The sequence below is a fragment of the Falco rusticolus genome, chromosome 8, assembly GCF_015220075.1.
Source record: "Falco rusticolus isolate bFalRus1 chromosome 8, bFalRus1.pri, whole genome shotgun sequence".
Taxonomy (NCBI): Eukaryota; Metazoa; Chordata; class Aves; order Falconiformes; family Falconidae; genus Falco; species Falco rusticolus.
Window position 1 is genome coordinate 50,326,689 of NC_051194.1, and position 19,857 is coordinate 50,346,545.

Sequence of the window (19,857 nt, forward strand, 5' to 3'; positions counted from 1 at the left end):
TAATAGTTGTCTACACTTCATCACTTAGCAGAGACAAAAGCATGCTAATTGATTTTTGTTAAATTTTGTAATTTTGAACACCGGATACCTGGAATGAACAAATACTTGCTGTTTCACAAATGAATGGTTTCAGCATGAAGTGAAGTAACTGTAGAGATAAATTACAGATTAAATAGATGTGTTACAGAGAGAGGTACTTCATGTGCTTAGTTGGGTGGTTGTCATTCAGCCATACTGTAGTTTAGATACACTTCACACTAAGATAAGTGTAAGAGGGTAAAAAGGCTGTGAGTTAACCGAAGGCAGCCAAGCCCCACACAGCTGCTTACTCGGTCCTCACCCGTGGGCTGGGGAGAAGAATCGTAACAGTACAAATGAGAACTCATGGGCTGAATTAAAGATAGTTTAATAGGTAAAACAAAAGCTGCACACACAACTCTTACACCACCACCCCCACCCCACCCCACCCCCCGCCCTTCCCCCAGCTTTTATTGCTGAGCACAGTCATAATATGGGATATCCCTTCGGTCAGTTGGGGTTCAGTGCCTGGCTGTGTCCCCTCTCATCTTCTTGTGCACCCCCAGCCTGCTCGCTAGGAGGGTCAGTGTGAGAAATGGGGAGGACTTCGGTGCTGTGTAAGCACTGTTCAGCAACAGCACAAACATCCCTGTGTTGTCAGTACTGTTAGCCACAAATCCAAAATGTAGCACCATGCAAGCTATTATGAAGAAAACTAACTGTATCCCAGCCCAAGCCAGTACATGTCTGTGGAAGAATTGAAACTGAACTGTGGAAGCTAGATGGGTCAGAATAGGAAAAACATTTTTTAGAGTTCACCAGCAAAGTTGACGGTGGCATGATTGACTGACCTAGGTAATGCTATGAGAATGCTAGGGTGGTTGTGGTATGAGGGTTTTCTAGTTGTTTTTTGGCTGCTGCCTATTAATGATACAATAAAAAAAAGGCGTAATCCAATTGATCTGCATTTGTACCTGTGATGGAATAAATCTGATTTATCTGCTTTCTGCATCAGTTGATGGCCAAAGTTATGGAGTGCCCACAAATAAACATGGAGTAGAGTATCCCTACTTCTCAGTGGCTTCATTACATGGGGAATATCCAAACTTGAGGGAAGGGACATTGTATAGTGTATCAGTTGTGCTTCACTTTGCTTCTGAGAACTGTGATCTAATTAGACTTGACTAGGAAACAGGGATTGGAGATATAGATGTAATATAAATGGATTTGTTTGGTTTATGTATTGCATGTGAGCAGTACTCATCTTTCTTTGTACATTTCTGAAACCTTTCTCAAAGCTACATGTGTGCATGCCAGTTTCTTGACCCTTAATTTTAGCATGTTCTGGCCAGTCTCCATAGTATTGGATAGAGGATGCCAACATGTTTTGCGGTCTTAACTGAGCTCGTTTCCTTTCTTCAGTGTGTTAAAGAAGATGTGCCAATTCAACATTTATCGATGCTGATACTGTAGAGTACTCAAATTGTTGCTACGCCTCAATAAGCTGCCACGTGCTTCTTAAATAGCAATAGCTGTCCCTAAGTAGGGTACATGTTCAAATGTTAGCTAAGGCAGTTCAAACATAACTACCACTTAGCCTGTCGCCCTTGCAAGTTACATGTACACAGGTAGCTGGTGTGGTTTGGGGGCAGTGGTTACAGACTGTGTCTGCTTCCTGATTTGTCTTTCGTGTCAGGGAGAATTTGTTGTTGAGTAGTGTGCTCTGAGACTTTTGGTTTCAGGGTCAGTGGAAGATGGCTCCCAGTTACTGAAATGGAGTTGTTAATATATGAGGAAAGCATTAATTTTTGAAAACTAACATGGTCCCTATTAATAATGGTACACAGTGTTGCATTGGAATTTGAGTGTTTATTTGTGAAAACAAACTGGGATATATTTATTCTATTAATTTGGCTTTTGCCACAATAGCCTGACATACCTCCTCAGAAAGAAGTGATGGGTGTTTTTTGTATGTATAGATATAGGTATACATGCTCCCCTCCTGAAACTGTCAGGAGTGATGCATGTCCATACTACATCTACTCAAGTGTCTGTGCTCATAATAACCCAAATATTTCAACCATAAAATGTTGTAGAATGAAGACAGTTTGATTTCTCCTTATTTTTTATTAACTGTTTAACTGAAGTAAAGAATGATAAGGAAAGGGAAATATAAATTTTAAAGATCTTTTGCGTAGTTTTCTATAGGTAGTGTCTTGTTATGTGTCTGTAGTTTTCATTCTGTTTCAATTTCTGGGTAGTGGCTCCAAGCTTCTACCTCACTGTTGAAGAGGAAAATGGGTGGGAAGCAGATGGGATGCAAAGCTGCTTTGTCTGATGGCATTAAACCCATGCAAGGTTAGGTTAAGAGTTCTTGTGTCTGTTTTGCAGGATCCAACTTCCTGGGTAAATATTCACCACCTGGAATATACAGATGGAGGAATTCTGGACCCAGATGATGTGCTGGCAGATGTTGTGGAAGACAAAGATAAGGTAGAGCTTGCATGAAAGTACTAGGTTTGCCTTTTGCTGTGTCTTTTCAAAGTAACTAATGCTACTTCCTCATTTCTTGGACACCTGACAGGTGAAGTGGATGTTAAACATTCTTAAATTAAACACCTTTGCCCATAGGTGCTATAGCTCTCTTTCTGGAGTAGAACTGGAGGGGGCAGAGGTGTAAAGCATGACCAAAGCAATGAAAATAATCAGAGAAGCCTAGCAGCTGATTTAGGACTTAACCTTTTCAAGCAGTTCTGTGTTTCTTTTTATTGCTGTATGAAATTAGTGGTGAAGGAATGTGTGGTTTATGAGACATCTTTTTTTTTATGCCACTTTAAAATATCTTTTTATAATCTCTTCCTTTGCTTAGAATTAAAATTTTGAGACTCATTGATATGTCATGGCTGAATGTATGACAAAACAAACGGGCAAATCCTGTGATGACAAGAACAGTTGTGTCGTGTGTTAAATTTCAGGAGGCGTTCCTGTGGTTTGCTACTGAAAGTCTAAGCAGGCCAGTTATTAATTTCAATTTAGAAGTTTCTAACTTTCTATTCAAGTAACATAGATGTCCTTTCTGGGTAGAGAAGCAGTAGCTGCAAAGAAGCCCCTTCTAATTTTTTGTAATTACCATGCAAGTTTAATTTTGGGCATTGGTGGCTGACTTCAGCATAGAGGAGGAGGGGTATAATCTATAACACTTTGCTGTTTGTGTTTTTGTTTTTTTTTTTTTTTTTTAAAATCAGAGGAAAAAATATGTCTAGTGACTTGAAACTAAAGATCCAAATACGGAATATGCCTGTACTTTCAGCTGAATGGCTTCATCTATTTACAGTGCCATATGCTTGGTGACTTAAAAATAATTTTGTATTACGTCATTGAAGAGTCAACAGCATATGAAACTAACATTTCTGCTTGCTGTATACAAAATGCAACATTTTGGTTAACATTAACTTATGGTTAACAGGATGCTGTTTCTCATACCTTAGAAAATTGTCTAAGGCGTACTTCAGTGTTGCGTCATGGTGGTTTGTGTGGAATTCTTAAAAACAAGGGAGCTCTGTTTGGTATATGGGTTTTTTTATCAAATGTGTTTCTAGCTTGTTCATATTTACTGAAAGTATACTTAAAACACCTTTAGACTTCTTTCCAGTTTGGAGGCTCAAGGCTGGGTTCTGAGGAGTCACCCTGTTGTATGTAAACGAGAAGACTATAAGCATAAGACATCATGAAATACCACATCAAAGGGAAATGTGTTACTGGTTTTATCAGTTTATGAATATTAACATGTCCACCCAGAATTTCCTCTATTTGAAGTACTAATACAGGAATACTTACACAGATATGAGCAGTAGCTTGCAGAATATTTTATATACCATCCACTTTTTAACTTGTTGTCAAAGCCTTTGCTATACTTTATTGGTGAGTGTCACTGGTTGAGGTATGTGTTGCTTATGTTTCTAGGTTTCTAGTTCATACACAGCTGTGGGTTTAAGCATCTTCTGTTATGATAGTACTAGGTGGGACTCTAGTTCTGAGGCTGCCTTGAGGAAAAACCACTGGAAAACTGGAATCTTACTTGTTGAAGTGGTCTGGGGTGGTTTAGGAATACAGCAAACTCCTTGGTTTCTCTTCCTGTGATGTCTCAATTACACGTGATGCATCACTGGCATCTTTTCTTCAGAAGGACTTGGTGAAACAGCAGTAAGTAAGACTTACTGAACAGCAGCAGCTGCAGTGACAAATCAGTTTTTTTGATTAAACTAGGGGAGAATCATGTAATCGTGTAAGGGGATGGCTGCTTGAGAGGTCAAAGAATTCTTTCAGTTGAGCGGAATTGTGCCATAGCATGTGTAAGAAGTTGTCCATACTACCTACTTAAAAGGTTTGGTGTGATCTGGTAACAAAGAGCCAGCCCTATAAAAGGCTTACAGATATTTTTGATAGTTTTATTGTAGCCTGTTAGCCTTTGATCCTTCACCAGTGCTGTTCCATATTGAGAATATTGGCTAGGGGATCTTTAATCTTTGCAAAAAGGGGAGGAGATATTTAGGTCTAATGGCCCCGATACCTAATTTGGTGTTAAGAGTTCTAAATAGATGAAAAAAAAAATTGGTAATTTATCTGTGCACTGATTCTTTTTGGTTATGATTATCTATAAGTGTACTAAATGAATAGGTTACAGCTTTGTTGCTCAGTTGTTATCTTTTCCTATGCATCTAAGCCAGTAATGCAGTCTCCCATGAAATCAGTCACTCCATATAAAAATAAGTGTTGCCCTTAACCTGAGTGCCTTTAACCAAAGGCGTGTTTTGGCATTGCTGACCATCAGGCTCTTACTTTAGTGGCAGAGGAGACTAGCTGATGCTTTTTTGAAGGTTAAGCTGCTCTAGATTGTACTTTGATAGCAGTAAATTAGCATGTTTTCTTCAAAGGGAAATATGCTTGCTTATCTAATGAAATTCTTTCAGTGTGGCAACAAAGCAGTGAATCAGAAAGCGCTATCAGATATAATTTATTTGGAATTTTTAAAGCTTTTAACAGTCCTTAACAATAGACTGTTAAGAAGGCACAGCCGCTCATGAGGTAAGTAGCAAGTGCTGCCTTGTGTCAGTAAACGATTGAGAGGGAACAAAACGATGGAATAAATGGTCAGTTTCCAAAATTGTGAAATGATGGAATGCATAATGCACGTTATTGGGGGTGGCAATGTTTCTGAGCTCTGCTTATGTTAACTTCATGATTTCCTCTGGAACTCAACATTAATCAAAATTCAGCAAATAGGCAGTACAGTGGGTGATGCTAATTGCTATCAACCGCACAGTTACGCGTGTTGGAGAGGGTAGCTTGTTCTATTTGCATGTAAACCAGGTCTAAATTAGTATCATATGTACTTCGTAACATGTATCATGTGAAAATACTTTGGAAATGTGTTACGGTGAGAGCCCCTTGCTGCTACTGCCTCAACAATAATCTGTGGCACAAATTGGAAGTCCAGTCTAGTATTGAATAGTTTTAAAATAGTTTGTTACTGAGTAATCTAGCAAGTGGTTCATGTCCTGATTACTCTGAATGATGGATCTAATTAATTAAAAACGCCAAATTTCATCATTTGAATAAAAACAAGCTATTTAAATTGTCTGCTTTTAATGTGTTAAAGCTATAAATGGAGTCCTCTTTGTACAGTGTTCTTAACAGATCTCTACCTCTTGAAATTACTCCTTTTGTGAGGAAGAAAATGCCCTAGGAAAACTATTATGCTGTGCAGAAGATGAGTACAAAATGTTTCTCTTCGTACCATTGAGTACATTGAGCCTGTGCTTGGCACATGTCTTAAATGCGTAAATGATGTACACGTCTAGGTTTCCCTCTGATTTTTATATCTAGTCATGTTTTCAAATGCTCACATCTGGGGAAGGCTAAAAAGATGTAATGAAGTGCAAGTCAAAACTTGCTTAGTTTATAGCAGAAGTTAAAGCTAACCTCCAAAATCAGAACACTTCTGCTCTCTGAATAAAAGTCTACAGGGAAAATATAATTTCTGTATAACCTGGCTAACATGTTCATATTTTGATGGGATTAAATGCAAGGAAAACATGGTTACGGGTATACTTCTATCAGCAGAGCCCTTCAGGAATAGCAGATGATGGTCTGCTGTCAGGGTGCGTGGTTTTTTGTTCAGTGTTTTTGGTAAGACCGTGCTTGCAGAAGCAGTATGCAGTATCTACTATCTGGCCCACAAAGCTGTTGAACATTTATGTAAAGATACCATTTCCTGACCAGTGTTGCTGGCAAGAGACCGAGGCTTGTCATCCTAGAAGGTGATGTAGGCTTAACTTCTCCAGAAGCTTGTTTGTTAGCAGTTTAAGTTACTTACCACTTAGCTTGAAGTATATGGTGGGGATATTTTGTGGTGGTTATTTTTTTAGGAGTGGAAGGAAAAAAATGGTATGTGATTGTGATGGGCATTGCACTGATACTGAAATAGCAGGGTGTCAATATGGTCTTAGAAATTGGTTTTGCTTGCATATCTTTTTTGTTAAATATAGATGAGTTGTGTTTTTTAACAGCAGCAGAAGCTTTGAAGGAGACAAAGCAACATCAATGAAATGCTGAAACAGTGACATAGTTGCAAGATTGGTTGGGACTGTAACTGTCATTTAAGTGTTTCTAATGATAATATCAAATAAATGGTATGAATTAAGTGTAGTTCAGATATTATTTTAGCTAAGCTTTTAATGAAATATTAAATAGCAAAATCAATGAATTCTTCCTTCTCAGTTCACTACCAGCAGACATCAGATACTGAGAAAATGTCTCCTGGGAGGTCTCCAAATGCTGGAGAAATCAGCTGCTAGCTGTTCAGAATGGTTATTGGGCCCCTGCATGTTCTGGTAAGAAGGAAGAGCAGACTGAAGTTGTTTTTGTAGAAGATACTAAGCAACTGTCTTTGGTTACTTCAGACGAGGTCTTTGCAGGTAGCTGTAGTTTCAGTAAGGGCATTGTGAGTGTGAGGCTGCTTGGGAGAAGTTTTCAGCAAAATGACAAAACATTTGGAATAAACTACAAGATTAATGTGATTACGCAAAGGAAATGTCTCTCCAGGTACCTGACAGACATCATCTGGCAGTGGCTTCTGAACTTTTCCGTTGTTTCCAGGCAGGTTTAGTCACTGGGAGCGCTGGCTGGCTGGGCATAGCACTTACACAGCAGCAGTTATTTGCTGACCTGGGTTTCACTCTGTAGACCTTCAGGATTGTCATTCTGGCTGTGAAAGTGACGGCATGCTGTAATGTGCAACATGTATTTGAATTAAGCAATGAATGAAGTAATTCCACCTTTGGACAGTTTCTTTTCCCTCCAACCATCTATTTCCTCATGAAATGGAGAAGGAAATCAGAACTTAAGTAACTTTAGGTAGGTAGAGGAGGTGTGGCTGAAGAGTATGCAGTGATAAGGAAAATGAGTTCTACAAGCAGGTTGAAAAAATGGTAAAGTGAAGTCAAAATAACACGGCAAGTGGGCAGGAGTGTCTCAGTAGTCTAAAAAATAAATAAGGGACTGTGGAGTTCTGAGGGAATTTCTCTTAACGGAGACTTAGGACATTGCTGCTTTAAAAACTTCCTCTGCAAATCAGTGGCAGAGGCCTTGATGCTGGCTTGTTTAAATTACCTTCCAGTGGGTCAGCAGAACCTGAGAATGTCATGCTTTACAGATCTTTTGTTGCGTGGTTTGATTCTCAAATATATGATCCATGCAAGTGATGCATACTGAAGTAAGAGAAATGTGGTTCAAACTCTAGACTTCTGTGTAACTGAGATTTTAGCATTTTCTCTAGGGTTTTGAAACTTTCTGATAACTGGAATGCAGAAGTGAATTTTCTGTTCTTCAGTTTTTCATACAACTGTATATTACACTTTTAGGAAAAACAAAGCAAGATATGTAAGACTTAGTTACAGCTGCGAATTTTTACCTATTGAAGTATATGCTGCAGTGGGTTTTTATGTAGGCTGCTCTACAAGTTGTTGCATATTAGTCAACTGTTTCCTGGAGAGGTTTTTTTTTTTTAAAAAAAAAAAAAAGGGAAAAATTCCCTTTGATATAAAGAATAAGGATGCAAGAAAGCAATTTAATGACGTTAGTTGCCTATAATGTGGAGGTAATATTTTAAGTGTGCAGTAGACACAGGATAGTTCAGATTGTTGTGTTGTAACTTGGATGCTCTGTCTTTCATAAAATCTGCTCCAAAAAAAGTCATGCATCACAGAAAGAAAAAAAAGAGTAATTATAGCTGCTTTATAAGATGATGAATGTTGCTCTGGACTACAGTTTTGACTCTCAATGTTTTATGACGTTTGGTTGATTAATAACATGACCAAGTTATTGTTTTAATGTGCTTTTACTGACTGTTAAACTGGTTGCAGCAAATACACACTTCCAACTTTTGATATATAGTGCTTCTGGCGGAGTGTTGGTTACACTTCCGTAAGTTTGAATGCCTTGTTTGATAGAACTGTTGTCCAGAGGCAGCCAATTTTTATGTTTAGTTCCTTGGTGCTAATGAGGTAAAATGGGAATTAGTAGATCAAAAAGCCTAGTATGTTCAAGATGGGGGAAAAATGAAGTTACAGGATTTGGCAAAACTGGTATGTAAGGGCTGTTGTTCTTTGATTTGGTTTTAATGTTCTTTTTCAAATTATAATTTTTAGGCTGTGGTTAGTATCTCTGCCAGAATACATGTAGATATTTGTCTCTGTGTCTCTTCCTTACTGCTTCTGGTTTTGCGTTCATATTTTGTGGTTTCAGTAATGAGATCCTATGGATGAACAGAAATCTTAATATTTGATTAGTAAAAAGGATAACTAATAATTAATTCTTCTTTTAAACCCTAAATTGCTAAAAATTAAAATGGATTTAATTTTTATTTTGAATAATGTGTTTACAACCTCCAGAACAGTGTTCCTACCTTTGTTACATTTAGAACATTCTATTTCTTCCTTGTATAAATTATTTGTAATAGGTTTCAATTGTAATTTCCCACAATCAAAGTTATTGGGATATGAAATTGTTACTGCTGACAGTATTTGTTTACTTAAATATTTGTAGCTAGTTTTGGGCAATGAAGATGGAAAGACAAACCATTACTGTGATGAAACCTTCATGTAACTTCTGTTCTATCAAGGGAGTCCCAGTATAAGTACTCCTCAGATGTCTGATAATTAGTTGTGTCATGTGTCTACCAGGAAGGGAAATATTAGAAAGGGCATACTTTAAATACTTCATTTATCTTTTTCAGCACATTAAAAAACAGAAATGTGAGACACAAGAAAATCCTAGATCAAAGTGGATTATGTATCCCTTTGCACTGACTGTGATGATGGCCTGTCCCCTCGAGTCATCAGCTTTTAGACTTGTTCAAAAGGACAGTGCCAGTGCTTGCTAAAACCTCTGTTGAGTTTATCTAGGCTATATCTGTAGTTTAAAAACAAAGGCTGGCATTGGGGATGGGGGACATTCTTATGGAAAAACTGTAGACCTTGATTCGATGGTCCTTTGAAGCAAGATGGAGTTTTGTTTTTGCTCTTGATGCAAAGCCAGTCAAGGTGCAGCCTTTTTTTTTTTTTTTTTTTTTTTTTTTTTAATGTTTTCACACCTTTCAGGAAGAAAAGGATTTATGCCATTTTGAGCCAGTGCTTGTTTAGGAAACAGATGTCCGATTTCACTCTTGTGTAGAAGGGTATTCTGTGAGCCATCAGATATAGGGGTGTGTGTATATATGTATTTATATATATAAAAAAGGATATTTTGATAGGAGTTTGTTTATTTTTGAAGTGGGATCTGAACTGTGAATACCAAAGGGGGGGGGGGGGGGGGCAAAAAAAAAATCACCATCATTACTACTTATTAAACAACACTATTTCACTAATGCAGTTTCTTTTTAGAATATAGATTATGAAGCTTTGCATTTTTATGAAATTTGTTTTAATTTCTTGCTGCAGAGGTGCCATGCATTATTCAAGATTATAAAATGATTTGGATTTCAGGAGCATCTGGATTTGCTGATGAGGATTTCAAGCTGTGTAATTATGAAACTATATGCGCATAGGTTGGAAGTTCAGAACTCATTAGTGTAATCATTAAAATAACCATTTTTTAAGTATGGTATTACATTCTGGGGTGTGCAATTACACTATCATGTGCTTCTGGTTACTGGAAACATTCTTGTAATAAACTTCAGGTCTAGCAACGTGCTTCAAGATAAGTTCATAGCTTTAAGAACAGACACCTGGTCAACTGTTGCTTAGCTTATTAAAGAAAATTCAGTTTTATAGATTTAGAGCCATAGCACAGTGCGTGTATGCATAAATTAACCATTTATTCTATAAAATATTATATACTTTTACATATTTAGTGCTGTATAATTTGATTTTTCTTAACATAGATATTGTCTTGGGACATACTGCAAGGGTTACTTACTTTAGCTCTACTTACTTTAAAAGCAAAAATCTGGTTATGAAGGTTCTTACCAGATGGACTCCAAACTTTTTAGTTTTTCCAGTGTAATGTTTGCGTTTGAACATTCAGAACTGTGAACTCTTTGAACATCTGTAACCACCAGTTTTTCCGTTTGTGATAAGTATTCCATTACTTTTTTCAGATTAAAAAAAAAAAAAAGAATTAAGAGTGACAGTGGATCTGTGACACTAATAAAATTCTTGATAGTTTTGAAGTAAGATTGCCTATTTAAATGCTAAAAGGGGATTTTGGAGTTAAAATCCTTTTTATGTAAGACATGCAAATCTGAAACTTGTGCTTTTCTAATTTGATTTTCTGTTGATCCCTCTATTTTCTGATTTGTATTTTAGCATTTAAAAAAAAAAAAGGGAGTATTAAAAATATACAGCAGCCAGAAGCTTTGGGACTTGAGTCACTTGATTTTGGGGGAGTACTCAGCTGTGCAACCAGAACACTTTCTCTCGACCTGAAAAATGTGTTTTGTCATCTGGGCGCTAAGTACTGTAGCTAATTGGTGATCTGACAGCTGAAGCTGTTTGAGATTCTGTTCCTTAAACAATGAGAGGGAGGTCATTCAGAGTGCATCTGGTCACAAATGGTGGGCTGAACGGGCATTCGAATGTCCTGGTGAAAAGGAGCTTAGTATCTCTCTTGGTAAGCAGAACCTGGTTGAAGAGGCTTATTCTTTCTTAATGATTTTCCTTGATGTAACAAATATTTGGAATTCTGTATACACGTGTTGATGCTTAAGTGCTTAAGTATGAGCACACACATCTTAATGTTTAGCAAGGCAGTGATATGCATTGTGAAAATAATGTAACCTTGCTGTGGAAAGATAATTTGGTGGGTTGTCTTGCTATAAACTAAGCTGAGCTCTTAAATCCTTCCACATTGTGGTTTATTTATAATAAGCTTTGGAGGCTGAGAGAGTTGGGATTGTTCAGCCTGGAGAAGAGAAGGCTTCTGGAAGACCTTATAACAGCTTTCAGTACTTGAAAGGGAGCTTATAAGAAAGATGGGGACAGACTTTTCATCAGGGTCTGTTGTGATAGGACAAGGGGTAATGGTTTTGAATGAAAAGAGGGCAGATTTAGACTAGATATAAGGAAGAAATGTTACAGTGAGGGTGGTGAAACACTGGAACAGGTGGCCCAGAGAGGTGGTAAATGCCCAATCCCTGGACACATTCAAGGTGGGGTTGGACAAGGCTCTGAGCAACCTGATCTAGTTGAAGATGTTCGTGCTTATTGCAGGGGGGTTGGACTAGATGGCCTTTAAAGGTCCCTCCCAACCCAACCCATTCTATGATTCTATGGTTATTATTTCACTTGTCCTATTTACCCTCAAATGGATTGAGGAAGGGGCTTTTCATTCTGTTTTCCAGTTAGGGCTCTGAACACTCCTTCAATACAAGAATTACAAATGCCTACTGTGGTATACTTTGTTGTGGAAGACAGCGGTGAAGGAGGTGAAGTTTGGTGTTGTATTTCATTCCTTTTCAGAAGTGACTGTGTTCCAGCCCAAGGAATTGGAGTTTGTCCTGGTACTGTATTGGGAAATTGTTTCAGCGTAGTAAGCTTGCATTGCTTTTAGACTAGATACAAGGAAGTGGCTTTTTGAAAGTAGGAAAGTCAACAGTATTTTCCTCAGGTTTGAAGGGTTTGCAGCTTTCAGGATTTCACCGCGTTATCTGAAAACAACAGCGATTCTTCAAATCACTCAGATTTGAGAATCAACATGGGATGACTGAATCTGAAGGATCGCTGAAGTTTATGCGTTTTTAGAAGCATTTTGGACGAGGGTGAAAGGTGGTGTGAAGAGCAAAGGAGATTAGAGTATGCTTGTCATTGTCTGTGCCAAGGGCAGGGGCTGCAGTGGAGAAGGAAGCATCCTTTCTCAGAAACAGCCGGAACAATAGTTGACATCCTGAGCTCACAGCATGGGCACACCTTTCTGGGTGTTGGGAGTTGGGATTTGTGCAAGAAGACTAGGCTGTGTGCTAGTCTGTCCTGTAAACTTCACTGCGCTCTGCTTGCCTTAGGTCAGTCTCTGTGGCCAGACAGCGGCTGCAGCAAACTGCAGCCTTTTGAGTGGTCTTGTGCTGTTCCTTCTTTGGGGGAGAATGCTAGAACTGGAGGAAAAAATTTAGGGCTTGGAGGCTGTCTCTGGGTTGTTCAGTTCAAGGGGCCTTGGTCTATTTCACCCTGGGTTCCTGTGCTGGGAGAAACTGTAGGATAAATATATTTGGTAAAGAAGTGCTTTATAACTATGGTTGAATCTTGGGGAATGAAAAATAGCCTTTACTTCCCATATGTTTAAAATACATTTATCTTATGAAAAATGACAGGGAATGTCAGTTGCAAACAATATATGGCAAAAGGTAATTCTGTAACATTTTTTTTCTTACAATTAATGGAGTTGACGTACACTGGAGCTTGGTTGGAGGCTTCATTTGTGGGTGATTTGTGAAAACTGAGTTGAAGACAAGCAGTAGTCAAAACTGAAGATAAAAATGCATGAAAAACTAGTCAATTAAGTACGCAGATGTGCATTATGTGGCTTCCTAGACAGTATAAAAATAGTACATGGCCATATACCACTGTTTTTGTAAAGCTGGATTTTCTCATGTGGTGTGTGATTTCTTAATAACTAAAAGTAGCTAGTTTTAAATCTGTGGGGTTTTTTTTGTTACTGTCCTCAGTTTAATAAAACAATTTCATATCTGCTCTTATTTTACTTGAAAAATCAAGGAAAACTTTTTGATGAACTCAAGTTCTACTCATATATGATTATTTAGCCAGCTATAATAATTGCAGTAATTAGTGTGTATATTTTTTTTAAAGTACACTTTTTCCAGTGCATTTTTAACTTTATGGTATAATTCTCAAGAGGATAATAAAATACACTATGGTAGATTGTGCAATCAAGTTAGTGCAATCAAGTTGCTAATCATTTTCTTGGAAGAACCTGCATTAGAGGCGATGAGGACTTGCTGCTCTTTTGCTGAGAAATGTCCTCATTTGTTGTTGATTGAGGTCCTAAGCTTAAACTGCTAGGTTTAGCTTGACGCAGGGCATTTTAGTGGCACTTTCAAGTTATGATTTCAGGCCTTCCTGGGACTACACAGAGATTACCGACTGATAAGAAATCAAAGAACTGAATTTCAGAGTACTGAGATTTTCCTGTTTTACATGTTTAAAATCTGAGGAGTCTTTCATATGGTGCTAATGCATTTTATATTAACACTTCTTAAAAGTTTTTCTTAGATAGCGTGTCTCTTCTTACATCGTTTTATGTTCAGCCTTTAAGGAAGTTTTCCCAAACTTTCATTTATATCTAATATCAGCCCCATAGCAATGAAAGCTGTAAGGAAAAAACCTGTATGGATCAAGAAGTTCCTATAGGTTGGTATAGAATAATGAGAGTGAGATGTACAAACAATACAGCAACAGGAGCTAGGTGTCTTAAGATACTTTAATGTACCTTTTGTGACACTGAAGCTAAACTACGGAAGGTAGGTTTGTATTATGTGAGGAGCTTTGGTCATCATGTGTGGTCTGTTAGTTTCAAGTTGTCAGACCTATATAAAGCTAAAGCTACTCACTGGCTTTGTTTATAACCCTTGTATAGAGCTGTGTTTCTTATTTCTGGCCCCTCTCCCTGCAAATTGGTTATTGCAACTGGTGAATAAAGGGGTGAAGAAATCTAATTTCTCCTTTTAGATGTCAGCTTCTATTACGTTATTCTGTATAGTAGCAGCATGCGCTTAACGGCAATTCAAATAACACCTTCGTAGCTAAAATTCTGTTGAGGCTTGTGTAAACAAAAAGTGGAAAAGTAAATTCATTTGGAGACGGTAGCAGTTAATCTAAGAAATAAAATATGAAGTGCACTTCAGCAAAGGTTTGTTCTTTTTTTTCCCCTCTGTATTTTTTTGTTTTTGTGAAGATGAAAATCTGCAAAGATATGTACGGCATTTTTGTGTTCAGAATCCCTTCTTCAGAAACCTTTGCTGGTTCTTCCAGCCCTCTCAAAGCTAGCTTGAGATACAGCAAAGGACTTGTAACTATATGTGGTCTCTTTATTGTCTGTCATGAGTGATTCACATTCCCATTTCCCTATAACCATTTTAGAATGTTGTCCTGGTCTTCCCATGTGAAAGACAAGATGGCAGCAGTTGTGTACAGCTGTGCTTATATAGCCCAGTTTGTGGAAAAGGGGCTTTTACTTCAGCGTATGAAGACTGTGCTTCCAGTAGGACAGGAAAAGACAATGAAGGTTTAATTTTGCTTTGTGGTATCCTGGCAGCCTTGAGCCAGCCTAAGTGTACATTTGCTTTCAAAAGAGATGATGTTGTCTGTCTCCCCCTAGTCCTGCTGTTCTTGCCCTTTGAACAGTACATAAACTGACCTGTGTTTAAACTAGTCTGACACAAGCATAAAACTTTGCTGTTTTTACCTGAAACAGTTTCCCAAGGTAATTGCTTTTAAGGGGCTCTGTGCCTGCTGGAAGGGGTGAGAAGCAGCGGTTGTTCTGGGCAGGGCAAAGGTGGTGCTCCTAGTGTTCATGAAGAGATCGTGACTGTGGTGTATAAGGAGTTGAGGTTCCTGTTCTTTGCTTGTAACCACTACAGGAAGAACATTACTTTCAAATTGTGTTACTAGCCAATAATATACCAAAAGGGGACAAAAAATGTTCTTAGGAAATTAAGACCATCTTTCACTCCTTTCACTGCACTGCTTTGTTGAACTGGGCTGCCTTTGCTGTTTCAGAGATTGCACTGCCATTTCATAGTCTTAATTCTCATCACTGCCCTTTGTTCAAAGAAATTCCATTTGTTTGTTGCTAGCAGGGAATATGCGAATAAATACTTAATACATCTTCAGTTAAGATTTCTAAGAACTGTCCTATACCACTTCATGCACCTTCCAACTCTGGGATGTAACTCTTGTAACCAGCTCGCTAGCATTGGAGTCCTCTCTGCTCCCCCAGGAGAAGGTGCCTGTTGGGTGGCTCCTCTTGTCCTGCCTCACAGGTATGGCTCTTAAATGAGGTTTTAGGGTAGGTGTGTGGGCTTTTTAAAATTTATATACTGCTTCGTCTAAATGGAGATTGGCAACCAACAAGCCCTTTTTCATGAAATCAAAAATGCTGCAGAACAGTTGGTTTTCACCTCCTTGGACAAAAAAAAAAAAGTGTGGAAAAGGATTATGGTGCAGCATAAAGGGTTTTGCAGCTACGCTGATTAGCTTGCTGCTTCAAAGTTTAGAAAACTTGGTGATTGGCCACATACAGGAGGGGAAAACCTGGTAATTGCAGCATTTGGAACCCTAGCTTTTCTTCATTAAAACTAATGAGGATATGAATAATTCTATAGTTTGGAGGTTTTAAAAGTAGCATAAAAGCTGGAAATAGAGATTGTAGGTTGACTGAGAAGAATATCCTTGTGCTGTGATACTTAATTGATAAATGACTGGTTCAAAAAGACAAAAGTTGTACGTACCTGTCAGCAGGCAATGGGAGAGTTATGTCAGAAGGTTCACAATGATCTGGATTGTTGTAAACATTAGCTATATGGTGTTGTAGGTTGCTTGGCTGCTTTATTTAACAATATTCTGGTAGTAGAACAGGGCTTGGAAGTTTATATACAAAAACGTTGCAGCAGACCTACCTGGCTGGTAACCTCATAGCAGAAGAGGAGATGTGAGGGTGACTGCTGGCCTTCCTGGTAGCCAAAGCATGGCACATAATACAAGGATACAGGAGTGCATCTAGAACTAAATTGATACAGATAGAAACATATGCTGTGAAATTCTTTTGGAAATTCAAGTGAGAAGTGTTTTTTCTGGCTTATTTATTACTTCAAAAGTAAAAAATAGTAAAAGGGGTAATTTGGTCTCTTTTGAAATTGTCCCAAATGTGTGAAGCACAGAAATGCTTCCAACTATTCTTTCTTCTGTTGGCTGTTTAATAAGTAACACTAGCCTTTGTGGAGGATAGTTGAGAATATAAACATACTCAAATTGTATAAGGTAGGATTGAGGAAAAATTACAAACAGCACTTGAAGTATCTTGTGTTAATATTTGATTGTATTGTAAACAGTGGGTGTTACTGGGACTTCCAGTACTCGGCTTTTTCCCCAGCATGTTTCTTACTCTTAAGGAACAAAAAAATCCAACCCAGAATTGTACTGCGAACACACTATAAACACTGTCATAGTTGCCTGGTGTCTTCTGCAGTACAATTTCAAGTAGTGGAAAATAGTTTAATCCAGTTAACGGAAGACACATTCTATATTCTGTATCTGATACAGAGAAAATTGAGCAATCTGTTAAAGGTCTAACCCAAAACCAGCTTCATGAAATCATACAGATCCTTTGCACAAGCCATTTAACAGCATATTACTTCTTGGTAATGGGCTGAGGCCAATTGTATGAGGTTCATTCGACAGGGAGAAGTGCTGGGTCCTGCACCAGGGGCACAACAACCCCACGCAATGCTACAGGCTTGGGGAAGAGCGGCTGGAAGGGAAAAGGACCTGGGGGTGCTGGTTGATGGCCAGCTGAACATGAGCCAGCAGTGTGTCCAGGTGGCCAAGAGCATCCTGGCTTGTATCTGAAACAGTGTGGCCAGCAGGGCCAGGGCAGTGATTGTCCCCCTGTACTCGGCACTGGAGAGGCCGTGCCTTTGAGTATTGTGTTCAGTTTTGGGCCCCTCACTACAAGAGGGACGTAGAGGTGCTGGAGTGTGTCCAGACACTGCCTTCTGTGGCTGTTACACAAAGATGCCATGGCAATTGCAGTGCCTGGTGCCACTGGGATGCTATCTTGTCTTTTCATTATCACCTTAAAGCAGAGAGCTTCCCTGCAGTGATCTGCTTCTTCCCCAAGACGTGCAGATCCCCGAAGTGGGAGTGGGCAGCATGGTATATTACTGTGGGGTTCTCCCTGTCGCTGGGCAGCGTGCAGGTGGGAGTTGTAGTTGGTAATGGCACGGTACTGAGTGATTAGCAGTGCTAAGTATTGTGGCAAAGTTTTGTCATCTTGTAAATATAAAGTCAGAGTACAGTTCACTGGAGTATTTGGTTCGTTGTTGCAAGTCTTTGAACTACATCAGCTCTGCTGATTATGTGATCAAATCCCCTTGTAAAAAGTGTGTGTGCAGAGTCTGGCAAGGCTTATGCTGTTGCTTGTGTGTCTTACTGATGGCTTGAGCCACCATTTCTTCTTTTCCAGCTGGTTGCTGCTCCCATGTTCTCTTCCCTTTCCTTTGTAACCTGCTGTGTGACACGTGCGTGCTAGTGAAATTGTACTTCTTGCCCCCTTCAGTCATTAGCTCACTGTGTTAGTGATAATAAAATACTTCTGACAGAAGCATGGTACATTATATTTTAAAAAGGTTTTATACACGTAGTGTATCCAGAAAGAAAATTCAGTGAAAGAAGGCTTGAAAACCCAGCTAACTGGTAGAATAATAATCAGCATGTTAAATGCACTGAGATTTTAAGCAGAAGAAACAAAAATTATTGGCTTGGAGTCATCTAGCACTTTTTGTTATTTCTAATAGCTAGTGTTTTGTTAGCTTGCTCATAAAAAGAAATTTGTAACAAAGCTTTTTAAGAGACATGTCTTTTAACTTGTACGAGAATTGCCTTTTCTGTTAATTAGATATTGATCTGTTCTTCCCAGTTGTTAATTGCAAAAGACTTTTAAAAAAATCTTTGTTTAGTTCAGTTGCTTGTTACTGCATGCTTTGGCTTTCAACAGTGTAAAATGTAAATAACAGTTAAATAGTGTGATCACATACTTACTATTTTTTAGGTAGTGCTATCTTTTTGGGTTTTTTTGATGAGACTTTGAAACAAGGTAGGGTCCCTTCATTTGTCTATCTGAATAAACTTCAGTGTTTTGGAGAAAGATACTCTGTCTGCAGTGGCTTGTAGTATAATTCCTTTATGTATTGTTTGCAGTTTGTGCTATATATTTCAATAGCTTCTGCTTCAGCAAAGAATGAAACTGAACCGAAGTAGGAGAGCTTTTTAAATGACGTATGAATAGATCATTGTATTTGTAAAATACAGAAATGTTTGGAGAAAAAATCGAAATAAATGTACAGTTTTTTTCAAAAGAGTGAATTTTTTTAAAGTTGAATTGAAATCTTTTGATTCCTAGATGTAATAGCATTTGAACACTGTGTCAGTTGGTCCTTGTTTGTTGTGCCTGTGGATTATTTGCTTTTGGACATCTGCTTGTGCTGTGCATTGTACCTCAGTGCATGCTCCTTTCCCCATAGTTTTTCAATATATGGTTATTGAATGCACATTGGGGATTCTTATGCTCTGTAGCAAATTGTAAATTTGAAAGAAATGGTGCACAACATGACTTTCAGTTTTTAAGGGCTATGTTGTAACTGAATTACTTTGTGCTAATAAAGGCTGTTGAAGTATTTTTGGTGGTGAAGTAAGAAAGGATGAGGGCAGGTTTGAACAAAATGAGTTTCTATTGACTTGATGATACATGGCTGAAGAGTGGGCCTCCAACTTCTGTAGCTCCCAGGTCCCAGAAATTTAAGCCTGGTCATTTGAGCAGTAAACAGCTGTTAAGGTACTCTTCCCCTTTTCTAAAATGTTGAGGCAACTTCAAAAGATTGCATAGGCTTATATGTACAAGAATATACGGCCTGTATGTTTTGATTGTGGGAAAATGGATAATTGTTAAGGTTCATGTGGAGTTCTCCAGGTACAAATAAATGCATGGGTTTTGAATTCACAGGTTTGGCTCTGTGTGAAACCTAAAGTGTGGATGCATAGTTTTCAAATCACACTTCTCAAGTCTCTGGCTCAACAAACTTTATTTAAAAGTACTGGGTTTTCCCTCTGAGCTTTGCTATCTTCTTCTTCCTCTTGCTGCTCTTTTCCTTATTCCTTTCCCAGAACAAAACCACTGAAAACTCCCAACTGTTGCTGAACGATCGAAAGTTGCAAGATTTAAGTCGTCTGTCATGCATTGACTTTCTCAATGGGCAATGCTGTGTTAGGTACCGTGAGTTTGGTTGGACCAAAACTAAGTGACTAAAAAAATGGTCTTTGGACACTTTTGTGAATGTGTGGGTTTGGTCTGTTTCGTAGGAGTCCTGAAGGAGCATCAAGGTTCTGTGCATCCGTTAGCTCAGACTCTTCTGCTGTATTCTGCTTGCAGGGTCCTTGTGGGCTGTGGAACGGCCGCCTTGTACCCGTATAGGTGAGGGGAAAACTGAACTAGGGTTTTTCTTCTTGTTTTGTCAAGCACAGTGTTTGTTTCTGTTACTTTTTTTCTTGGGAGAAG

The 19,857-nt window shown here is 38.5% G+C and overlaps 1 protein-coding gene across 1 annotated transcript in view; it reads left to right on the top strand.

Annotated features, from left to right (window-relative positions):
• The window catches only part of PARD3B (par-3 family cell polarity regulator beta), a 413,185-nt gene that overhangs the window by 24,555 nt on the left and 368,773 nt on the right, over positions 1-19,857 (top strand). The window contains exon 2 of the mRNA XM_037397959.1: positions 2,410-2,511. Within this exon, the coding sequence (XP_037253856.1) occupies positions 2,410-2,511 (102 nt within the window). The remainder of the gene's footprint in view (positions 1-2,409; positions 2,512-19,857) is intronic.